The 24,687-nt window shown below is 37.3% G+C and overlaps 3 protein-coding genes and 1 long non-coding RNA gene across 5 annotated transcripts; 3 read left to right on the plus strand and 1 right to left on the minus strand.

Annotated features, from left to right (window-relative positions):
- Nucleotides 1–176: 176 nt before the first annotated feature.
- On the plus strand, nt 177–10,662 carry NAT1. Its single transcript, XM_008194570.3, has 7 exons — nt 177–378; nt 846–1,170; nt 4,504–5,431; nt 5,485–5,741; nt 7,758–7,929; nt 7,989–8,842; nt 10,007–10,662. The coding sequence occupies exons 3-7, from the start codon at nt 4,558–4,560 to the stop codon at nt 10,067–10,069; spliced, it is 2,220 nt and encodes a 739-aa protein (XP_008192792.2). The 5' UTR covers nt 177–378; nt 846–1,170; nt 4,504–4,557; the 3' UTR covers nt 10,070–10,662.
- Nucleotides 10,663–10,847: 185 nt separating this feature from the next.
- MCTS1 (Malignant T cell amplified sequence 1) lies at nt 10,848–11,835 on the plus strand. Its single transcript, XM_964810.4, has 6 exons — nt 10,848–10,989; nt 11,043–11,195; nt 11,245–11,345; nt 11,396–11,529; nt 11,580–11,647; nt 11,694–11,835. The coding sequence occupies exons 1-6, from the start codon at nt 10,979–10,981 to the stop codon at nt 11,773–11,775; spliced, it is 549 nt and encodes a 182-aa protein (XP_969903.1). The 5' UTR covers nt 10,848–10,978; the 3' UTR covers nt 11,776–11,835.
- A 100-nt stretch (nt 11,836–11,935) lies between these two features.
- On the plus strand, nt 11,936–23,836 carry LOC658498 (uncharacterized). 2 transcript variants are annotated; one of them, XM_964881.5, is made up of 9 exons: nt 11,936–12,301; nt 18,766–18,901; nt 19,663–19,858; nt 19,910–20,234; nt 20,282–20,367; nt 20,416–20,543; nt 20,593–22,817; nt 22,869–23,067; nt 23,119–23,836. In XM_964881.5, the coding sequence occupies exons 1-9, from the start codon at nt 12,091–12,093 to the stop codon at nt 23,453–23,455; spliced, it is 3,843 nt and encodes a 1,280-aa protein (XP_969974.2). In that variant the 5' UTR covers nt 11,936–12,090; the 3' UTR covers nt 23,456–23,836. The 2 variants fall into 2 exon arrangements, with proteins under 2 accessions (XP_969974.2, XP_064215241.1); XM_064359171.1 differs by lacking the exon at nt 11,936–12,301 and adding an exon at nt 16,237–16,277.
- LOC103312849 (uncharacterized) lies at nt 23,784–24,365 on the minus strand. Its single transcript, XR_511420.3, has 3 exons — nt 24,205–24,365; nt 24,046–24,126; nt 23,784–23,998 (listed from the first exon to the last, which is right to left on the minus strand). It is a non-coding gene; the product is annotated as an uncharacterized LOC103312849 (long non-coding RNA).
- Nucleotides 24,366–24,687: the final 322 nt, after the last annotated feature.

The raw sequence follows: 24,687 nt of genomic DNA on the forward strand, positions 1-24,687 counted from the left end.
GATGTTTACAAGCTATTTTTAGCGATAATGAAGTAGCCGGAATTTTGAATGATTAATTCGAATTTCGTGGAAGGAAGGAAATCGATTGGTGATCTAGGGGGTTTCGGCGCATGGTAGCCCTGCTTAGCACTAAATTCAACTTTCATTATTGTCAATTCGGAAAGTTTTTTGTCTGTCAATATTTAAAGTAGCTTTAAAGTAAAGAATAAAGTGAACCAAAAGTGTTTCTTTAATTGTTGGCGATTTTTACGTGGTGTGTGGGTTAAATATTGAGTGGTTTTACTAAAAATTCTCGGTAAAAGTTCCATTCTCTTGAACGTCGAAACTTACCGATCTCATACGACAGTCAGTGTCCTCACAAACAACAAGCTACGGCCAGTAAGTGATTTTCTTGTGATTTTCTAGCATTTATCCGAAGCTACTTTAGTTAGAGTTGTTATATTAGTTAGTTTTTGAATAGTTTTAACTTGGTAAGTAGTTTTTGGCGTAGTTTTACGGTCGTAAAATTCGCGAAAGCGTTGAGTTAGAGGACGGAGGTTTTTTCTTCCCGAACAATGCAATGCGTCATGTATAGTCGATAAATAAGTGGAAATTGGCGTAAATTGCGGCATTTCGGGCTTGAATTCGGCCATGCCCGAGCTGGGTGATTGTCTGGTTTTGGTCATTGCCTTGGGGTTGAGGTCCTTTGTCCGCAACGGCCACCTGCCGTGGTGCGAGACATCCTTGGTATGTGGCAAGGACCTTGAAGATCAGTGCATCCCCCCTTCTGGCGGCGGTCCGGGTCTTTGACCTGGCGTCTTTGTGCAATGGCCAGGTGCTTAATGATTTGTGTTTTGTGCACACAGGCAGCGGAGGCCGTATTGCCTTAGTGATTTCACCTGGTGCGAAGCGAGAGTTTTCGAGGCGCGCCCGATCACCACCACGACGGAGAGCCCCAGGCAGACGGGGCCACAAGCTCGTAATTCGGGGAAGGACGCTGTTCCCCCCGTGAAGCGACGCTGGGTCCCTCCATCGACATTGCGACGTCAAGATGCGCTCACCCCCGAGTCCCGTAACGACCTCGTCTTCCGCAAAGTGCGCGGCATCCTCAACAAGCTCACTCCGGAGAAGTTCCAGAAGCTGAGTGATGACCTCCTCCGCATCGAGCTCTCCTCGAGCGTCATCCTAAAGGCAAGTCCACGCCACAAACATCAACACACCTCGCCACTAAATTTTTTTCGCCAAGGTTACAACAAAATTAAGTTGGTAACATTGACCATCGAATCTGTACCTGAGAGCGACAACAGACTAAGTTCAGTTTTTTCTAAAAATAAATAATAATTAAAAGTAAACATTTCACACACTTTCTATTTGAAATAATCAATACAATCTTGCAAAGTCTAGGGTAATGTTAGAGCGACAAAGTATCAAGTTTTATAAATAAAACTTAGTGACTATTGAAAAATAATTGTAGTTTTTTATTTGTAATGATTTTTTGCACTTTCGTAGCATTTATTTATTTATTTATTTAACCTTGTGTTGCAAGAGAAAAAAGTGAAGATGGAAGCAAATTTAATTTTAAATTATCAGAAGCTGTTTAGTTTCAGTTAAGAAAAACAGAGATAGGAACATATATTTTAAAATTGTAATTATGTCAATTTTAGAAGAAAACTAAGAAAATCTTTAAAGTCTCAATCACTCCTCTAACTTAGAAATGAAGGCAAACTCATGAGTAGCTAAAGCAAAACACAGCTTAAATGGATACCAGAGGATTATCAGGACTATTACAGAAATCTGTCTTATGTTCAAAATGCTGAAGATTTTCCGGAAGACAATTAACCTTCTTACTTAATAAATATAATTAAGTTGTTTAAAAATATTAAAATTTTAACGCATTAAACATTAATGTACCTCTCGGTGTTAATTTATGCTCTTTGCATATTAAAAAAAAAACTTTATATGTTTAGGGCGTATTAATAAAATTTTTCATTAATTATTAATCGAATAAAATTACATATCTCTTTATTATCCTGCTAGATTTACTTACAAGAAAAATTCCATGACAAAATAACCGCTCATAAATGTTAAAATTGTGATATTGGTTTCAAAATAATAATTTTAGTTTTGAATTTTGAGCATTTTGAACTTAGCCTGTTTTCGCTGTCAGGTACAGAAATACCTCAAACGTCGTCGTTTATAGTCAATTGTCATACATATTTTTGAGGGCGAGGGCTGGCAGCCATCACCTGACACAACCACAATTGATAATTTGAATATATGACTATTAAAAAAGATACAAATTTATATAATAACACTTGCCAAAATTAAAACAATGTGCTATTAACAACATGTTTATTCGGTGGTCAAATTAGAACTGATTTACATTTTACAATGCATTATAAAGGAATTAATTCTTAGGTAAGAATTGGTATATCCTGACACTTTATTATTAACGTTTTTTGATCGATGCGCAACACAACGTTAAAATCCTAATCATTATCAATCTCATTCCGATGAGTTAATAAATCAGTTTTATCAAATTTATGACAGAAGTTTTAAGATTTTTTCGTTAAACGTAATTTTTGGGGGCTTAAACAATCTACTAATGTCAATAACTTTCCTGAAAAGTTTTGTCTAATTTTATATTTGTACGGCAGTACGCCCTTCTTTACGATTTTAATAATGAAAAAATGTGAGCTTTAACAATATTTTGTAAACATTCATAAAGTTCTGTAGTGGGGCAGTGACCCGACAAGTTTTACCTTGAGTGTTTGACTATTTACTGTTTCTAAAAAAGTTTTTAGATTTAGTAAATTAAAACATTAGGTTACTAAACGTAAATATTTCTTGACAGAGTTGGATATAATAAGATCCAACGTATACAAACATTTTTCCAGCAGGATGGAAAACTTAGCGAACGAACAGATTAGCAAGAACACTTGTATTAAAATAAGAACAATAATAAGATTATTTTTCCGCAAAAATTAGAAGTGTTAATGATATCTATCGTTTAGAATTATTTATTTATTACATAATTTTGGAAATAAATTAAAATTTTAAAACTGTACCCTAAGTTGGTATAAAAATAAATTCCACATTTCAGAGGTAGTATTTATTATTATTATAATTATAAGTATTTTACAATTTAGTGTTTTTGTTTAGTGTTATTTTCAATCTTGTTATGTATTGACGTTAGAATAATAATTATTATTACATGCAGGAAAATTCCCCACCTAAAAAACGTAGTGATAAATAATTATGACCGACGTTTAGACATTTTTAATAAATTTTATGATTTGAATACATATTGATTTCATATAATTACATATAAAATTACCTTCATTATCATCGTGTTTTATTAGAATTTGGATAAAACAATTTTAAATCAATTTTTTACTTTAAAAATACCAAGCGTCGCAAAATCAACTAGAGTAAAAATCTTTGTTTAAAAACGGCAAAACGTGGGCAAATTATTAAAAAAAACTCGTTTTATAAGACCGTGAAGCACTCACACTTTCAAAAAACTCATGGCTAACGCCACTCGTTTTTGAAACAGAATTTATGCTTTAAGACTTATCTTGTTTTTAATATACTATTAGTTATTTGGCATCACAATTTTTTTGTGTGAGGACAATAATGATTTGGTATTTTTTAAAGGTTGATAACAGTAAAAATTAGACTTTTTTTATTCATTTTAACGTTTCTTACATTATTTTTTCTACGGAATAATTGAGTTTTTATATTAAAGACTTTTGGACTGAATTCGATATTTCTTAGGCTTATTTTTGACGAATTTGACAAAGTAGTAGTTTCTGTGGACAGGATTGATTTTCAGCTCATTTTTTTTTAAAGTGTAATAAGAATCGAAAAACGAGAAAAATACTATTTTCGTTTCAATCCACCGGGTTTCTTTTTAGATACTTTTTTACGAAATTTTGGCTAAATAATAAAACGTGGTTAACTGCTGAAAAATAACGTCATTCCTGACAATCTTCGGTGATTTTAACGTTTTTAAACTTATTGTTCCTGTGCATGGTTTTTATTTTTGCATATTTTTTGTTGTTGATTTTTTTAAAATTTTCGCTAAACATCTTATGTATTATTTGGTCTTTCAAAATCCTTCTGGCTCGGACCTAGCGCAAAGGGGCAAGTTCTTCCTTCATGAGTCATTACTTTCACTTGAGTTACGAAAATGATAATAAACACCTTTTATTTCTGATATTTCAATTTTTTTAATGATCCGTTTATTCAGTTCTTCGATCAATATTAGATTTTCTGGAGAAAATCTTACTTTTACTTACTATCTTACTTTTTATTTTATACAGGAACAACTATTCATTTATTTATGTTAAAGAAGGTTTTCTGATAACGAGTTTGAAAAAGGTGGACTGCGTTATCTACTCATTGAAATTCCTACATTTTTATTTATTCCAACTTTTGGGTAGTTGTTAAGCTTTTTATCTTTTGATTTTTTTGGTTTAGTTTTGGCCGAAGTCATAAATGTGTGTGTTGTGATTGTTACAGGGCGTCATCCTGCTCATCTTTGACAAGGCCCTCGACGAGCCGAAGTACTCGTCTATGTACGCGCAGCTGTGCAAGCGCCTGTCAGAGGAAGCTCCGAATTTCGAGTCCGACGGTAGCACGTGCACCTTCCGCGTCCTTCTGCTCAACAAGTGCAAGTTAGAGTTCGACAACCGCGCGGCGGCTTTGGAATCAATCAGTTCCGGCTTAAACGACGAAGATGAGGAGCGTCGTCAGGTGGCCAAGCGCAAAATGCTTGGCAATATCAAATTCATCGGCGAACTCGGCAAATTGGAAATACTGTCCGAGGGTATCCTCCACCGGTGCATCCAGGAGTTACTGGTGCGCCGCGGCGACGATCCTTCCGAAGACTTGGAGTGTTTGTGTCAAATCATGCGCACATGCGGGCGCATCTTGGACACGGACAAGGGACAGAAACTCATGGAGCAGTACTTCGATCGTATGAAACTACTAGCGGCAAACACGGATTTGCAGCCCAGGATTCGTTTCATGTTGAAAGACACGATCGACTTGAGACACAATGGGTGGGTGCCCAGAAAGGCAACGGTTGTGGAAGGCCCCATGCCCATCAATCAGATCAGACCGGCCGACGACGATCGACCGGGATTCAGAAGGGATCGAAACAATCATGATAGAGACTCTGATAGATCGAACCTCTCGGAATTGTTCCGACATCCGATGAAGACCAGAAGTGGCATCGACGATATGATCATGAGCATGAATTTAACCACTTCATCGCCGAACTTAATACCAACCAACACGTTCGGCACCAACGGATTCGGAAATCAAAGAGACGGAGGATTCCGAGGACACAACAACCAACGCAGCGGCGGTTACAACAACTACAACACCAACCAACGTGGACAGTATAAGCACAACCAGAACAATGCCAATTCGCAATATAACAACCGTTAGTATCACATTGCTTAGAAATAACTATTTTATTTCATTCAACACTCGCAGAAAGCAACAAAGAAATCGCCCCACGTTTCAAGAAGAACTTCATTATGCCAAAAGAAGAAATCGAAGACGTGGAACTCAGACCTACGACCATGCTTTTCAATAAAGCGTCTGTTAAAACAAACAACATGATGAATAGCAGAAGTATAGAGCCGTCGTATACTCAGAGTATGAAACAACCGCCGGTTACTCTACACAAAGAACCATTGCCCATCAAACAAGTAAGCTCTGAGAAGCCAAAACAGTCAAAGAAGGATAAGGTAGGTTTCTGCAAACATTTCTGCCTATTTTTTCACTCATTGAATGCACTTCTTTAATATTATTTATTGATTTAAAAAAAATCTTATATCACGCTCACATTAAGTTTTAAACACGGAGTTTATTCTTGTGGAAATAATTAACTTAATCATCAAAACAACCAAATCATTGTTTGCGTTCTAATTGGCAAAATTTTAAAATATTCGGCTTTGTGAAACATTAAAAAGCTGATGTTTATGGAAGAAGTTTTCAGAATTTTGTGCTGTTTAATATTCTTACTGTTTAGAATTATACAATCCAGAGGAAGGTAAGTTTATAATGAAAACAATTTTGACAGAATTTTCAATCAACTACAAATCAACCTAATTAACGTACAGAAAAAAACCTTCAGATAAATTAATTGGGTGTTTTTTTTTAAATCATTTCTTATTTCGACAAAAATTTTATTGTTAAAATTTCATTTTAATTCATTTTTTACATTCTCCTTTCTTTATCTTGACGAGGCATTTAATGTTTAAGGTGAACTTGAAAATGTAAAAGTGGACACGATTTGTTTTTGAAGGTTGAACTTATTTTTTTAATACAATTTGTTTACACTGATGTTCTGCTAAAGCAGTTTTGAAGCAATGAACGACATTTAATTTCAAACTTTCAAACAGAGCAATCTCTAAATACAATTTGCCAATAATTTTTACAAAAAAAACTATTTTTGAACTTTAACTATTAACTCGACCATATATTTAGATTTTCAAAAAAAAAACTGTGCTAAAACGTGAGATGTTTTCTATAAAGTTAATCAATCTGAAGATTGAACACTTTGAAACTACTGTTTTGACATAGTGGGAAGAATAAAACAAAAAATATTGTGTTGTGACGTCTTCTATTTGTAGTTAAAAATATGAATTACGTAGAGAAAAATAGACCATTCACATTTTTCAAATCTTCATCACATATAATTCAAACAGCAATCTCCAAACACGTTTTGCCAATAATTTTTGCAAAAAGAACTCTTTTTGAACTTTGAATTAACTGTTTACGCAACCATTTACAGAGTGTATACAAATTGGCGCATAAGCTGTTCAGTACGGTATAGCACATGTTCCAACAAACTCTAGAAAATTAACAAAAAAAATTCCTTTTACTCTTAGCGGTATTTAGTATTCGTAGTAAAGTGGAGATTTTTTTATTTTATCTTTAATCGGTGATAGAATCAAGAAAGAGACTAAACTCATGTACTTTTCCTCGGGCGTCAACGAAACCGAAAATTATTTATACTAACCAACATTTTCAAATTTTAAAAATTTTGATTTTTATGTCCAGAGAGTTAAAATGATCTTGCAACATAGTAAAAAAAATCTAGTTACAATAATTTAATTACACTACAACATTTAAAATAAAGGTAGTAAGTACAGTGAAGTAATACTAACAATGGTACCAATTTTACCAAATTGTTCAGTGTTGATAAATTCGTTAATAATGACGATTGATTTTTTATTTCATTATTTAGAGGTTTCCTGAAACGCTTCCTATAACATACCAGAGAACTGATGCACCAATATGTGTACAGCCTGTATTTAAATAAAAAAAAACTTTGTAAAATGTGAGAGTTAATCAAGTTGAAGATTGAACATTTTAGAACTAGACTCTTCAATTACTGTTTCGACATAGCGGAGAGAATGAAATAAAAAATGTTGGTATTTTGACTTTTATTTCTGTTTTAAAATGGGTTAAAAATTTCATTTAAGTCGTATTTTTCAAATTAAAAACATTTAATGTGCATTTTTTCATTTTAACGACTTTGTTACATGATATATCGTAGTGTTTGTTTGTTTGGAATAAATGTAAAATATTATGTTCGAGGTAATTTGCTGTGACGCAAATAGTTTAAATTTTATTGTTCACTCATCATAACAAATATTTTTTGCACTTTGGTCACGGGTTAATCGTTCAGTGCCGGTATTTTTTTTTATTAGTTTGTTTATTTTGACGAACATTAAAATGAGTGGTGTAAAAACTAGGGTCCAACAAAGGATGAAGTTTTGAAGAGGTTTGGCTCGCTTTTGGACGAGTATTGGAAAGGTGACATCGACCTCAAACAAGCCGTCAATTTGTATAAAGAACATAAAGTCCCCGATAAGTTCGCCAAGGATGTAATGTTACACGGTTTGTCGATCGCTGTAGATAAGTCGGGTAGGTCTCAAATCAAAACAATTACGAAGCGAAATTTGATTTATTATCATTTTTCCCAGATGTGGAACAAGAGAAGCTGATCAAATTACTGAGTAATTTGAAAGAAGAGAACGCCGTCAATACTAACACCCTTCAAGACACCTTCAAGTCATTATGTAACATTCTAGACGAACGAGAAAACGAAATCGAGAAAACCACAAACGCTATAGCTTATCTCTTCTCAGTTGCGATTTCTGAACATCTGACTTTGCTATCGGAGGTGGCATCGTTGACTGATAATGGTGCTCATTATCCGCTTTTCCTCGTCGTATTGCAACATTTACACCAGAAACGTGGCAAACCCGAACTCACCGAATTGTTTAATAAGAGCAAAGTTAACCTCTTGACTCAGTTGCCCGAAAGCGACAAGACTAAAGAACGTCTTTCGGAGATTTTGGAAGAGCGCGATTTGACATTTTTATATCCATTGTTGCGCATCCAAGCTGAATTAGCCAGACAGCTAAACGTCGATCCGAATCCACAGTCGTACTACAAATGGATCAAAGAGAATCTAGATCCGGCCAATTTCAACGATCCGGGTTTTATTAACGCACTTATGACCGTTCTTTTGAAGTACATAACGCAAGAAGCGGCCGCAAGTGGTGATGATAAAGCCGTTGCAGAGAAGGAGAAGAGTATGCTGGAGCGTTACCAGCCGATTTTGCACGCGTTTCTAAGAGAGAAGCTTCATCTTCAACTCGTTGCAGTGTACTCTTTGCAGGTGCACTTGTATTCGTTGAACTTCCCGAAAGGGCAACTGCTTAGGTGGTTCATGGCCCTCTACGATTTGGAGATTGTCGATGAGGAGGCCTTCTTGAACTGGAAAGAGGACGTCACTGACGCCTACCCTGGCAAAGGACAAGCCTTGTTCCAGGTTTGTTCATTTTTTTTAACTCAGTTATTATTAAAGTTGGAGTTTTGATGTTTTGTAGACGTTATTTATACTGTAAGGCACATTTCAGGAAAATATTTTTGATTATACAGTGTCTCAATAGAAGTATGACATCGTAGTAGTATTTTTTTTTTGGTAACATTTTAAGCCTTCTCTTTAATGTCTGAATCCTAGATTATAAACACGATTTTAAAACACGCTTCCCATAGCAACGTGGTTTAAATTAAAGTGTTTCAACAAAAAAAAATTGAATACTCGCATACGCTCGTTGCATAACGACAGTTCTTGAACTTTAAGATTGTGTTTTCGCTCTCATATTATTAATAACTGTAATGGCATGCTAATTTTTTTGTGCTTATCCTAGATATTTTTTAGTTTCTTACATGTCCCTAAAGGTTTTTTGAACTCGGTGCAAGAATTACTATTAAAGAGAGTAATTAAAAAAAAACAATTTTGTACCTTAGTAGTGCTTTTTTGTTGACGTTATGACTAGCAGCTACCTGTTTAACAAGGTCTTACAAACTTCTTATTTAAGTTTTATTGATTTGAATTACTACAGTGTTTACAATTTATTTCCAAATATTAAAACGTTTGGAAACAAATTGTAAACACCCTGTAGTAATGCAATCTTTGTTCAACCCGTACCTACTAATAATCTTATAAAAAAAGCAGTGTTCTTATTTTTGATTAATTTTTAAGATGTAAAACCGATTTTGTTTTTTTTATCAGTAATCAGTAATCTCTGAACCGATTTGAAATATCTTTTAGGGACATAAGAAACTAAAAGGTATCTCAATGAGCACAAAAAGTAATAACATGTCATTAAAAAAATATTATTGTGGTATCATACTTTTTTAGGACACTCTGTATAATCAAAAATATTTTCCTAAAATAGGTCCTAGAATGTGAATAAAACAAAATTTGACAAAATGTCAAAAGTCCAACTTTACTAATAACTAGTACAGCTACAGAAGATGGCAGCTGAGCTGAACAGCCTGTACAGTGTTATTCTTCTGAAAGTAAATTTTTACTATATCTTTAAAATGGAACATAATTCAGCGTTTTTGCTGTTAGATGTTAATATTTTGTCTTTGTGTGTGGATTTTTTAGAAGTTTTCTACAATTTTTACAATGTTTTTTCGATAGGTGAATCAGTGGCTCACGTGGCTGCAGGAGGCCGAATCTGAGGAGGAAGAGGGCGAGGATTAGACGCCCGTCGTTTAGGAAAAGTTAAATCTAATTTAAGTTATTAAATACACACAGGGACTCTAGTCCTGTATTTACTTTGTTTTTGGTGTCGACAATGGTTTTGTAGTCGGTAAAATGTCGTTAAGCCTCGATGAAAATAATGTCTTTTTGTTTTTTTCGCGCCGAACAACTTCAAGTTGGAATTGTTTGTTTGTGTGCGTGATGTTTTTTATAACATAATTTTAATTGATTAATTGAATAATAGGAAAAGTGATTTAGATCTGTAAGTTTATATACCTATTGCATGATTGCCACCTAAATTGAATGTGACGTGGTTCTGTACCCGCACTTACCACTCTTGACTGTGTTGATAAATTAATATTTCATGAGCTTTTCAAACTATAATATATACTTTTATAACAATGTGTTCTCTGTTTATGTAATTGAATGTCCTATTATTTTTTTCTCAAGTATTTTGTTATGGAGAAATAGTTAAATTCCCAATACACTTAGATTAGTCAATGTTTCACATAAATTATAAAATCATGTCCTTGTGAATATGATTGTGTTAATAAACTATTCGGTGGTATTTTGCTATCGACGTAAATTTTAAATCTCTATTTCTTCCCCACTCCTTCACATCACTTACAATAAAAATAAGTGCAGTTCTAAATAATTCACAAATAAAAAAGCTCTTGTCTTGATAATTACAAGGGTTTAACTTGCACAACAGAAATCAGAAATAGTTGCCTTGTTATCAGTTTGCAATCACTAAAAGGTAAAAAAAGCAATTTTGCTATTGTTTTAATAAATTGATAAGATTTAAATTTTGAAGAGTCCTTTCTGGGCAAAGCTTTTGGGCGCTGGTGCTGCCACGGTGTTGACAGTTTGAACTAACCTAACCTAAAAATTGCCTTGCTTTCGGAAAATATGTTCAAAAAGTATTTCTTCGCACATTTCTCTTAATATACCGTGCTAAAATCAATTCTTACAGATTTGATGAGAAGGAAAGCATTTCCGGTGTTTTGCAGTTAAAATCTTCAGTTCAGAAAGGGATACGGTCGAAACTTGTAGATTGTTACCCCCATTTGGAAGGTTTTATCGACAATATTTTACCGAAGAAAGATGCTTTACGGATAGTCAAATGGTGCAATTTTGTTTGGCGAAGTAGCGGTTTTTACTAATTTTATTTTTAGCCATGACCATGTAGAAATTATTGTGAATTCAGCTGGCGAGCTTCTTTTTTTCAGGCATAGGGAGGGCCAGTGGATGCCAACATTACGACTACTTCATAAATGTACGTTTTGTCTCATTTTGTAATTTTAAAAGTAATTAAAAGTGTCACAGATCCGTTTTTCCTGCCAATGCTACAAGTTGATAAGGGGGCTATTAGGTTTGTATTAAGTGGGGCCAATATCATGTGTCCCGGTCTCACGTCACCTGGGGCAAAAATGACCGACGTTCCCAAAGATACAGTCGTGGTAAGTAAAATATTGATCAATAAATTAATAATTAATTAAATAAAAATTAGGCCATTATGGCCGAAGGTAAACAACATGCTTTGGCCATTGGCAAAACAACATTATCAACTGACGACATGTAAGTTTTTAATAGTTTTGGTTCAAAGCTGACGAAAATATTTCAGAGCAAAAATTAATAAAGGAATAGGAGTTGAAAACTGCCATTATTTAAACGACGGTTTATGGCAAATGAAACCAGTTAAATAACTTGTTTATGGGGCACGTTTTGTATTTATTGCGTAACAATAAACAATTTTTATAATTAAATCGTGTTTGATTGCGTTGTGTATATTGGGTTGCATAAATACAGGCGCGTAGCAGGAATTGAATTCCTGCTACGTTCGGTACTTTTCGCCTCAATCGATCGTCTTCAAAGCTTGGCTTCAGTGATTCCTGCTGTTGTTTCTTCCCAGCGATAGCGATGCTGGTTTTGATAGTAGGAATCGGTGTTCAGTGCTATACGGTTGTGTGAGTGACATAATACCGGCGTATGTTTATGTTGTGCCATATGATGAATAGAAAATGACATCGACGACTACAATAAGAAAATCCTACGGGAGCAGAAAGATCTTTACCTTTCCTGAAGATTATTCCCTTCGATCCCCTAAACAAAGACCAAGTTCGGCAAATCTTCCCAGGAAGAATGAAGAAGCCGCCAAATTAATTAAATACATTGATGACAACATCATCGGCAAAAACAACGCCTTTTTGGGACCATTCGGGCGCAGAAAAGGTAATTTTAAATCTCGAGTGGGATTTATAGTAAACAAATAAATCCGGCGAAGTGACATTGCCAGGATCGTGGCTTGTTTTAGCTATTAATAAATGAATTTTGCCACAAATGCACTGATCGCCCTTGAATTCTGGTTTTATTGAAGCACGTGATGCGCTCCTGCCAAATAATTAGAATTTTTTCAAAGCCAAAACTTGAAAAATCTCGAAATATTTATTTCCACTCTTTTAATCTTACTCCGGACTTTAACCTCGCATTTTTGGTCGAACCGAAGGCTGAATCGGGAAATTTGAATTTAAAATCGATTTTTGCACAATTCAGCAATGCTTCAATTCAATGGTGTTTTGTTTGCAGAAGTGATTCATAAGCCATGCATAATTACCACAATGGAAGTGTATTATTTTAAAAAATTATTTATTTAATTAGCGGCACTCAACTATGCGTAATTTGTCTACACTTGCGTCAGGTTAAAAATACATTTGCCTAAAATTTGTTTATAGGTAGTACAGGTAACGCGAATTGAAAACACTTTGTGACTAATAAACCGTTTTTTATCGCGCTATTTGAATTCCTAAAATACCTCAGGTTTGCATATCGTGGCCAATATTTATTTATGTTGCGTCTTTACGAAAAAATCGGTTCACTACTTGTCGCGAATTTCCGCGAAGCGAATTCAGGCCAGTGCAAAAATTGGTCAAATAGGCCACCAGATCTGTTCAGACAATTAAATAATTTGTCTCGCGCGTTCGCGGAATCGCTAATTGCCCCATAAAAATAGGCGCGATTTTCCTTTCATCCTGCGTAACTAGACAGTGTGTCGCTGCAATAATAACTCAAGTGGGAGCAATTTGAAGTTGAACGAACCGGAAAGTGCCAAAAAATTGAGTCATTTGACTTAACAATTTGCGAAAATAAGACGCACACAAGAATTAAATTTCTCCCGAAAAGTAGGGCAAGGGATGCTCGTTGTTTTCGGCAATGGGGTGCACGTGCCATCGCATCGATCGCGGGGTGACCTACCCTCACACCATCGTGGTGGGGCCACTGTTATTACGTCGTACAATAACCCCGAAAACTCGTGTCTCTGATCACAAATATATTATTACCCCTTGATCAATTTCATGGAAAATAGGTTGTGGTAGCTGGTTCATCGCCCTTTCTCGAATTATTTTACAAGTTTTCAGTCAGCTTGTATGCAAATATTGTTCTTGGAATCGCGACTGCAATTAATTTATTTTTTAACATGTTTGGCAATTTGTGCTTCTTGAGCCGGTGCCAATTTTGCAACCAAACGCTTTTTATTGTTTGAAGGAAGAGCGATTTGCACACATTTGGCCCAACTAGATAACCACCTGTTTTTTCTTATTTTTCTACGGTGAGGTCGTAGGACTCTAATTGGAACTTGGCTTTTACGAGCGATTTATTTAAAAAATGAACGGTCAGTGGAAATGAGAATGAAACTGTTTTTAACTTGTTGTTTTCGTGGATTTTGGCAAATTGTGCGGTAGTCGAGTGGAAAACTGAGTTCGGATTGTGCAAATTTAAAGAATTAATTACTCTTATTTTCAATGAATGGCATATGGAGTCCAACCAGTTCGCATGGCAAAAAGAAATAAAATGCGCGCTTTCACAGTCACTTGGTCATGGTTAAAAATAGACGCTGAAAAAGGGGCAACTCCATTCAGAATAACACGAAGACTTGACATTATAATTGACCAATCAAAAGTGCGAAAGAAGTGGCGAACAACCCCTTGGAATCGATTAGAGTGTTCAAGGAAAATGCATGTCTAGGAGTTGTTTTGACGTAGCTTTTCAAGGAAACAGTAGTAATGATACGTTAAAAGACCTTTTGTGGAATGATGATGCAGTGGAACGTCTCAGGAAACGGTGCATATTATTAATAGTCCACCTGAGGGTTAATTATAGGGAAAAGGCATTGACCTCGCGTTTTTTGGAACCCTTTGACATTGACTGATTGTTGGAGAGATTACGCGGTTTAATTGTCCTCGAATGACCAACAGGACAAATTTATTAAATGAGTTAATTCACGGAAACAGTCAAGACCAAGCAGAATAGAAAAACAAAGAGAAAACCGACCCTGATGAAACAATCCAGTTAATATAATCGAGATGAATACGCGTCTCAATAACACCAATAACGTCACCAGCTAATAAATTGGTATTTTTTCGAAAAGCGTTGGCAAGACTTGCACACGGAAATCTATGTTTGTCCCATGAAAGCGGAAAATTAATTTTAGAATGCACAGCAATGCAAATGATATCAAAAATAGAATTTTTATTAATGCGACTTCCTTTTCCTCTTCAATCCGAGAATAAGACAATTCGAGAAAGTGGTAAAAATAGAAAGTTCAAACCCGGAAAATCGCAATTACTGAACTTTCTTTGCGATTTTTCAGCCTTGACATTGCATCAATTCATTTCAAATAAATTCGGCGAGGAAAAGAAGCAATTGCCGTCTCATGGCCACCACATGGCCATCAAATTCGCCACGCGTGGACAAACAGTGTCATAAATTAGGCTTTTCCGACCATTATTCCCAACTTTCTACATACGCCAAACTATTAATTTGAATAAAAAGCGGATGACATCATCGTCATAACTGAATAAATCTTTGATAAGGTTGATCAAAACAAGTACAGCTGGAGGGAATGAAAGGCGACCAAATGTCTAGCTAAACCATTACGAAACCGTAATAGGCACAATTTGACATTTACTCGAGGGCCCTCCTTACGCAACCAGTTGCATGATTAACGACTTTTTGCAAATTACCAGCTGGAAAAACAATTTCGTGTACAGATGGCTAAGATCAAAGTTTATCGAGACGATAATACTTTTGTTATTATATTTACATAACAGGACGGCCAGTTCAACGATTGACTGACGCCAAATTGGCTACCGAGCTCAAAAAACAATTTAATAACTCACGACAGATATAAATATTTATAAATTGATTGTTATTCAGCTAAGACGATTTTTTGCTCAAGGATATTAGCATTCAACAAGTGAGTGTTTGGGGAAGACGGCATGTTATCTCATGATAGGCAAAAAATTGAAGGAAATGTCAATTTATATAATGATAACTTTAAAAAAACATCACTGATAACAAAGGGTTACCCGCACCTTGAGATTCAATCGAATGTGCGTCAAAACGTGAAATTTTCGACAACATTGCAAATTTATTAGGGATTGTAATACGCTGTTGGCAATTGAACGGGCACCTGATTCAGTTTCAATTTAAGACTAATCGTATTATTAGAACGTTTATTTCCATTGTGAAGGGTTAGATTGTCCTCGAATCTTCCATTATCCTGCGACGTGTTTACAGCAAAACCGACCACAAGGACTGCTCATTTGTGGTCAAGTAAAATGAATTTATTAATTCATTTGCACACTCTAGACATGTGTGCGCCGATAAGATCGAGCGATACTTTTTGTCTTGCAGGTGAAAAATGGGCTAAGAGAACGGTTTTATTTGTGTTTGTTTTTTCCTTTTCGTATGTTTTCAGCTAATAAATTTGGTAAGCTCATGCATTTTGATGAGAAATTTCTTTTTGATTATATAACGTTTACCCAACCCAAATGTTTAACAATTCATGTATTCAATTAAGTCTTTAGCAGACGCTAATAAAAATCGCACAAGGCCAAAGTGTCTAATTTGCTCGTGTATGAGTTGTGGCAAAAAGTGTCCCACATTAAGCTGTCGTCACGTCCAAATCCAATTGTTCTCAAAATACCAATGATTTCGTAAGGGCTCGTGTCCGATATTTTTCATATCGTATTTATGGCACTTTTTCAAGATCACGAACCATGTTGTCTACTTTTAGAAAATATTGACGCCTTGCCAAGACGGGGAAAGATCACTAATTCAAGGATTAGATTAATTGTAGTGCAATTTGAATTTTGGCCGTTATCCAGCCTTGTTAAGTGCAAAATGATGGCTATAGTCTGTGGCTCAGGTAAAACCGATCCGGTTGTATCAAGTTTCGGGACCAAAATCCAACACGTGCTTAACAATCACTTGGATAAATACTAAAGCTACGTAGATTCGTCATCCACGTGGCTCCCACATTTGGTTTTACACATGGCTTGCATAAAATATGCCAAGTGTTAACAACAGCGCGATAAAATGACGAGTTGCTATAAAATTTCAATAAAATCGCGCTCGGATAAACAACTAACGGTAATTGAAAAAATTAGACGTTGGTCGTAAATTTCGAACCATTCAAGAACCGGCGTTAAGTTAAATGTTTACTCGTGATAAGAGGATCTCATTCACCTTCGCAAGACGAAGGATTTAAGGTCCTGTCGATATGAGCAAGGACTGATATAAATGTGGGTCAGGATTATAACTATGAGAGGGTTAGAATACCAAAGCCTTGCTCTGGAAACACATTGGTGTTGGTTAATTATTACTTTCAATTTCCTGAAATTGTCTGGGGGTAGGTTCAGCGTCCCACTTTACAAGTGTGTCGCTTTTGTTTCAGCGTAATTAAATTTTAATGATTGCTTGGAACAAACAAAATCGTAAAATCGATCTGTAACAACAGTTGATAAGCAGCACCAAGACAAAATTATTTTTACTTCGTTGCTGGATGATAACTATTTTGCATGTTTTGTCGGATTAGATAATCAAGATAATATTGACGTTGGCTTTGTTTTATCACCATCATTGCCCCGATACTGTCTGGTCTATAAATAAAATATTCATAAAATAGCTGTTTTCACACTATTTCCGCCCAAAGTTTATTCAAACAAATATCCAGAGTGTGAAGAGTCCTTGATGTGTTTGCCACGTTTTATGAAACAATGCTGATTTTAGTGCCGATAAGGTTTTCAAGTTTAAGGTCTCGATTAGTTTCGTAGGTGCGTTTGACACACGTTCATGCCTTATCTCCAATTTTTTTCAAATTTTTGTAAACAAAACCATTTATCAAACTAATCTCGTAGTAAACAGAGTAATTCGTGATTTTTGAAATTTCTGCACTTTTTTGCACCGCCGCGACAGCGACTTCCTTCTTTTATTTTATAGGACAACCGTTATATAAATGCAGTTTAATTTTTCCAAGAAAATCGCCGGCCTACTAAACTCCATGTAATTAAATAAATGTTAAGGATCGATTCCTAATTCATCGATCAATTTATTACTGAATTAAACGCTTCATAATTATCGGTCTTCGAAGTTTAGTTGCAGACAACTTTCTAAATATCTTTGCGAATTTATTAGATCAAGGCTTGGTAGTGGGTTCAAGCAGTTTTCGAAATTGTTTGCAACACAATCGGTTGAAGCACCCGAATTTTGGAAGTTTCCTCGCGTTTGTTGTTGGTTTTGAGATAAAAATGTAACGAATACCGCGCTAATGCAGACCGACACGTGTAAAGGTGTGGGTCGTAATTATGGAATTTTTTTCATAACTTCATTTAATCGCTTCTCGATGAACTTACTCAGACCAGCATGTAGAGAATTTAATTAATGAAGCCAAGTATTTTTAACTTGGAAAAAACTTGTAGATTGTAAGACAAGTGTATTGTTTCCAGTCAATATTTTGCAAGTGACAATGAATTTGTTGTTGCCATGTGTGGAGTTTGAACCAAACCGGTTCGAAATTTTTGTTGTTAAAAAATCACAATTTTATCTCTGCATTGTGACAACCGTTTGGGCACCTCATGATTGATAACTTGTAGGAGACAATATTAAAAAATCGCCTTTTAGTGTTGATTACTGACTTATCAGTTTCCATCTGGCGATAACTAGTTTTGTTTTATCTCATTTAGTCAAGTTTGCATATAATTAATTGGTTTACCTTTGCGGAATTTTTAATCGGGTTTTATTAATTTGCATGTTGATTGTCATATGATTTAAAAAGCGACGAGTTAACCTTTGCGTTAAAACTTGAAAAGAATTCAAATCGATGTTAGTCGCATTTGAATGTAATTTGCAACCTATGCACTAGGTATTTTTGTAAACTTCTGCACGGAAGGTTGAATTATATTGCTTCCGGTAATTAATGCAAATCATATTTTTAAAAACATCAAGAGTCGTGGAAAGTTGGGATGATTGACTTTTATTTTGTTGATGTGGTCGAAGTGCCAAGGCTTCTTCTTGACATTGATGCAAATCAGACGGGGTGAAATGGAGTTTGCCATTGGTATTAACAATTCGTGGGCGTATTTACACATTGCTCTTGTAAGCGAAGGTTCAAGTGTTGTTGAATCACAAAACCTATTTACACTTATTTATCAGAAACGTAACAACAAATTATTAAGTTGCGAAATTAATTTCATCCATAATTTACAATGTTATTGTCTTGATAAGTTCTTAAGCTATTTTTCTAGGTCACACTATCATCGAAACGTGCAATATTTTAATTAGTGCACGACTCTTATCATCCATTACCCTCTTGAACCCCTCTTTGCTTCCAAACTAACGCATTTTATTGGTTCCAGCTGTTTATTGCGATTATGCGGCCTCCGGGAGATCCCTTCAATTCATCGAAGAATATATCACACGGGAGGTTCTTCCGAGTTATGGAAATACCCATTCGACTACATCCATTACGTCTCTTCAGTCCACCAATTTTAGGTGAGAGTGGATCGCACAAAATGCAAACATTGGAAGTAAACAAGACTGTTTGAAAACTCGACTCCAGGCAAACTGATCGAATTTCGAGCCGATTTTTCCCGGTTGCGCAGTTATAAACAACATAAAACGAAGGATAATGCGTTTTATTTTTCCCCTTTAGTTTTTATCGTAATGTGCAATGCAAAAATTTCGGCCAACGTCATTCCTGCTTCTTTGCATGTTTTATGGTCAAAACAATGATAACAAAAGTTTTTATCAAGAGGAATTGAATTAATCCTTGACCGACCCGTTTTTATCTACTTTGTCCGAGTTTAAAGGCGCAAAGATGATTTATTGGTTTCTTCACTCGATTTTTATCACTTTTGAGGAAATAACTGTGTTTTTTTGCATAATAATAATTGTAGTTTTCCACGGTTATTTATGTCGATACCACACTTGTTAACAGTGTCTCAATTGAGAAATATTTGTTTCTTTCGCAAAATAGCTTATTGGATCCGTAAACACAAACTGGTATTGCAGGAAAAAGTAATTTGTTTACGGTTTGGGTGCGGTAATGAAAAGCATCGCACCATTGTGTTGGAATTATCTAATCGCCGACTAAAGTTGGAAATTTCGATTATTTTACTTTCGTTCTGTTTAATTGCGCTAATTAGAGCCGGAGTTTAATTTAATAATACGGTGCATTTGCACAGCGAGTAGGATATCCTGATCACATTATTCACTTAGCTTAATCAAATCAGTTTCATGTCGTGTTTTTTCAGACAAGAAGCCCGCGATATAATTAAAAACGCATCGAATGCTTCTGACTCCGATGCGGTTATTTTCACCGGTCACGGTTGCACGGATGCCCTCCAAAAATTAATTAGTGCTTTGGATCTCCGGGAAGCCCCAATCGTGTTCACTGGCTCAAGCGAACACCACGACAACATCCACTTGTGGCAAGAAATCGGGGCAAAGGTGATTGGCAATTCGCCTGGAATTCGTTGAATTGCAACTCTTTGTTGTTAGATGATTCGGATCGCGGAGACCAAAGAGGGGTTCCTGGACCTGGTCGATTTGGAAAACCAGCTGCGGTTCCACCAGAACTACGGCCGCCAGATGATTGGGTGCTTTTCAGTGGCTTCCAATGTGACAGGGATTGTTATTGACGATGTGGCGTGCACTATTTTGCTGCACCAGTACCAAGCGCTCGCCTTCTGGGACTACAACATTGCGGCCCCGTCGATCAACATCGACATGAATCCGGTGGTTCCCGGAGTTGAGGAGAACTCGGCGAATAAGGACGCGATTTATTTCTCCGGACACAAGTTTGTCGGTGGTGTTCAAACTCCCGGTAAATTGTGATTTGTACCGAAACGCTGAATAACCAAATATTTATAGGAATACTTATTGCCAAAAAAACTATTTTTAGACGGCTAAATTCGTGCGAAACAGACGGCTTCTTCACGTCACAGGAATACAATAAAGTAAAAGAAACGCGGCAAATATTTTGACTTGACTAATTTGCATTTTAGAGTTTCGAGATGCAAGAGGAAGGGAGTTGTGCAGCTGTGGTCGAATCAATCCGAGCTGGACTTGTCATGCAATTGAAAGACACCGTCACAGTTGCCAACATTGTGCAAAGACAAGAGAAGATTAACAAGTAAATATTTTTTTGCGTATTAATCGTGTCACGGACGTTTTATTTCCAGACAAATGCTACAACACATTCGGACCATTCCGGAGATCATTCTCCTCGGGAACACTTCACCGAACTTGCGCAGAATTCCAGTTTTTAGTTTCATGGTGCGACACCCCAGAGGCACTTTCCTGCACCATAACTTCGTCGCCGCCGTCCTCAACGACGTGTTCGGGATTCAAGCCCGAGCCGGATGTCCTTGCTCAGGAGTCTACGCCCAGGATTTACTAGGAATTGACCCGTGTCTTGCCGATCAGTACGAAAACATAATCCTGGAAGACCGCAGACTCAGTAGTTTGGATCTGGGAGTCGATAACTCAAACTTGGAGTTACTCAGACCGGGGTTCACCCGAATCAGTCTTCCCTACTTTATCACGGACGCAGAACTGGCTTTTATAATGGAAGCTGTGAAAATGGTAGCGACGGAGGGCTGGAAGTTGCTGCCACAATACGTCGTAGAGCTTGAAAGTGGTCAATGGCGCCACCACACAAACGCAATGCTAAAAGACCGGAAATGGCTATCGTCAATACGATACGTTGACGGTAAAATGACAATGAACGAAAGACGGGTGTCCGGACCCGGCCTCTTCCCCCAAAGCTACCAAGAGTGTTTACAAACTGCCAGAAATTTATTCAACCGAGCTCGCAAAACTGCCAATCGTACTCCTTACACCGACCAAGGGATTAGCTTCGACTCAAGAGGCGAGAAACTCCGCTGGTTTATGTTACAACACGAAGCGCAAAATATCCTTACAAGCAACGCACAAAATATCAAACAGAAAGTCCCTTTCGACCCTGTGACCTACTCGGGCTCCAAGCGGAGCGAAAATAGCGACAAAACCCCCACCCCTCATCCCGTCTCAAATTCGGGTTCGCCCCGCCATTTCAGTCTACCCTCCATTGACGATCCAAGAATCCTCACGTGTTCATCCCCTGTTCCCTACTTTTTGCAAGACGTAAACGGGCTGTACTACCCCCAGACGGTGAACTTCGCCGTTGGGGAGACGGTCAATTCGGCCAACTTGAACCACCTGCAAAACTTTGCAAGGGAGAGGTGTTTGAGTTTAGGCGCCCCTAACATCTCGCCACCTGTTTTGAGTCCCCAGACGCGGGCCAGTTTGGGAATGAGGCATTTTCGGCAAAGGAACTTCAGTTATAGTAGTCAGAACGAGTTACATTCTTTGGAATCGGAAAATAACGTTTCGCCAACTCACAGTTTGAACGTCCTTTCCACTGGTAGCTATGAGGTTGGTCGAGCGTCTCCGGCCCCCGATATCCAGACTTATGTGACCGAGATGACGAAGGAACTAGCCACTAATATCAAGTCGGAGATCCGGGAAGTGATTTCCCGGGTCGAAGACGTGCTGGAAAACACTGACAGTATTGTTTGTTACGAAAGACACGGGAGTGGGAGCGAAGATGGGCGAAGCGACTCAATCTCCGCCAATGAAGTGGCTGAGTATATCGAAAAGGTCTCGATTGAGATGGCTAATGAAGTCAAGTCGGAAATAAGGGACGTTGTTAGTGCCGTTGATGTGTTCATCACGCCTGATTGTCCCGAGAAGTATTCCCGAACGTCCAGTGAGGAAAAAACCGACTTGAGGGAGGTTTACACTCCCGGGTCGAGTAGCGAAACCGTCATCCACTTAATCAGTGCCAATCTGAGTGACGAGGAAACCCAGCCGGAGAAGACTTACAAGAACAAGATTCTAACCTCGACTGTGGCGAGTGTTAGTTCGCAAGACAGCGGTATTAACTTATCATTCCACGAGCAAGAGTACTTAAGTAACGAATTCGCCAAAACGCGGAGCAACTCTGAATCGCTGGCGCGCAAGTCGGAGAGCGAAGTCAAGTTTTCGACTTTGCAAAAACAGAAACAGAAATATATCAGAACGACGAGCGATAGCGGCGCTTTGGAAGCCGCCTCGAAATGGATGTGTTCACCTAAAAGTATTTGGCAACCGACGATGGAAGCCATCCAAGAGTTCGAAATGATCAAAGATGGGGACAACGTCATGGTTTGTTTATCAGGGGGGAAGGATTCGCTCAGTTTGCTACACACCCTTTTGCAATTCCAAAACTATGCGCAAAATAAGGGGATTTTGTTCAGTTTGGGGGCCGTGACGGTCGACCCGGACACGTCAGGGTGCGACCCTTGTATTCTCATTCCGCATTTGAGGAGTCTAGGTGTTCATTATATAATTGACGATAAGAAGAGCGATCCGGGGGATGAATCAGGTTTGTTTGTGCTCGATTGTGCGCCCATTTTTGCTAATTGTGTTTATTTAGAACAACGAGAAGAGGCCAAAGAGAATCTTTATAGCTTTTGTACGTCGAGCGTTCGGCGACGTTTATATTCCGCGGCCAAAAGTTCGGGGTATAACGTCTTGGCCATCGGCCAACACTTGGATGATCTCTGCGAAAACTTCTTCCTCTCGGTGTTTCACACGGGGAGGTTGCGCACGATGAGGGCTCACTATTACATTAAGTACGCAATTTCGTCACATTGAAACAACAAAACTATTTATTTATTTTTCAGGGATCACAAGCTTCGCGTTATTAGGCCATTTGTTTACGTTCGTGAAAAATATTTACGCCAGTTTGTCAGTAACCAGAATTTGCCGGTCTCTGCCAATGTTTGTGGTCCAGATTTGACCAAAGAGCGGCAAAGGATTAAGCAAGTGTTGACGCAGCAGGAAATTCTGTTTCCGAAACTGTTCACGAGTCTGCGGTCGGCCTTGCATCCACTGATTGGCTTCCAGATTAAAGAGTGTGAGGTGAAGTATCGCCGCAGATTGAAGTCGAAGGAAAATGAAGATTGCTCGGAGAATGAGACTGATGAGGAACCGGTCGTGTCGGGGGACTCGAACTGCTAAGTGTTTGAATGAAGAGTTCATATCAAGAATTGAGTCGAGACTCGAATTTTTGATTTTAAATTACTTTTGTACAAATTTTGTGATTGTCGCGGTCTCAGAAATTCATCTCAAGGCGAGACCTTATTATTTTCCAATAATTGGAACAGAATGATATTATCGACTGAGTTACTTTTTATATATTGTATTTAATTTCTACTTAACGTGTTGATTGCATTTTTAGTTAAGTCCAGTGTTTACGTGGTATCGATTGTGCAGTTTCTGTAGGGAGTGTGATTTTCAAAGTATATAATTGTTGCATTCGGATTTAAGATATTTAATAATGTTAACATGAGTGAAATGTATTTTATTTCCTAAAAACTGTAATAAAAACATTAAATTTAATGCGCATTATTAGCCTGATCCACAAAACCAGCAATAAATACAATAAGCGTTAATAGGGTGATACATGGGTAAAAATGCTACAAAAAATATAAATAAAAAGGAACTTGGGGGTTGTTTAGTCGGTGCTTTCGCAGGCCTGTCCGCCGTCGGCGCAACCGCAGTCTGCAACGCCAAAATTAATTATTTTTACCCAATTTTTGGGAAAATACCTTTGCCGTCAGCGGAGCACTTGCAGTCGTCTCCGCATTTGCAGTCTTTGCCGCAGTTGGACTGCCCGTCTCCGCAGGTTTCTGGAAAAGCTCTCAATTACTATCTCGCAACAAGAGTATTGATTTTCTGCTTGGCGTGTGAAAAAAAACCGGGCTTACCTTTGCAGGAATCACAAGGAGAAGGCATTTTGCAAAGCTTTTTGACTCACTAGTTGAAACAACTTTGACACTCGAACTCTAGAATCGGAAAGACGCTCTCTGGATACCGGTATTTATTATAAAGCCAACCTGACCCCACGATCGAACGTTGCTCTGTATGCTTGGGTGGGGATGAGCAATGCGAACAATTTTTAATTGCAAAAATTTCACAAACCGACTGTACCCCAGTGATAAATTTTATCGCTTAGTCAAAGTATAAAAAATTAGAATTTTTGGTGATTTTACGTGTCGCTTTTAATTACATCCTCGAAGGGTTGTTTTTCGAATTTAGGTCAGACAAAGCTCCACTTTCGTAAGAAAAAGTGGGGTAATTTCCCTGTTTACTATCGGATGCAAATCTAGACACGAAAAGGATCTAGGAAGAGTTGCATTTCTTGTAGTTCACCGACCTTGTTGTGGCCCATGTTCAACATCATGCTTCAG

The sequence above is a fragment of the Tribolium castaneum genome, chromosome 9, assembly GCF_031307605.1.
Source record: "Tribolium castaneum strain GA2 chromosome 9, icTriCast1.1, whole genome shotgun sequence".
Lineage (NCBI taxonomy): Eukaryota > Metazoa > Arthropoda > Insecta > Coleoptera > Tenebrionidae > Tribolium > Tribolium castaneum.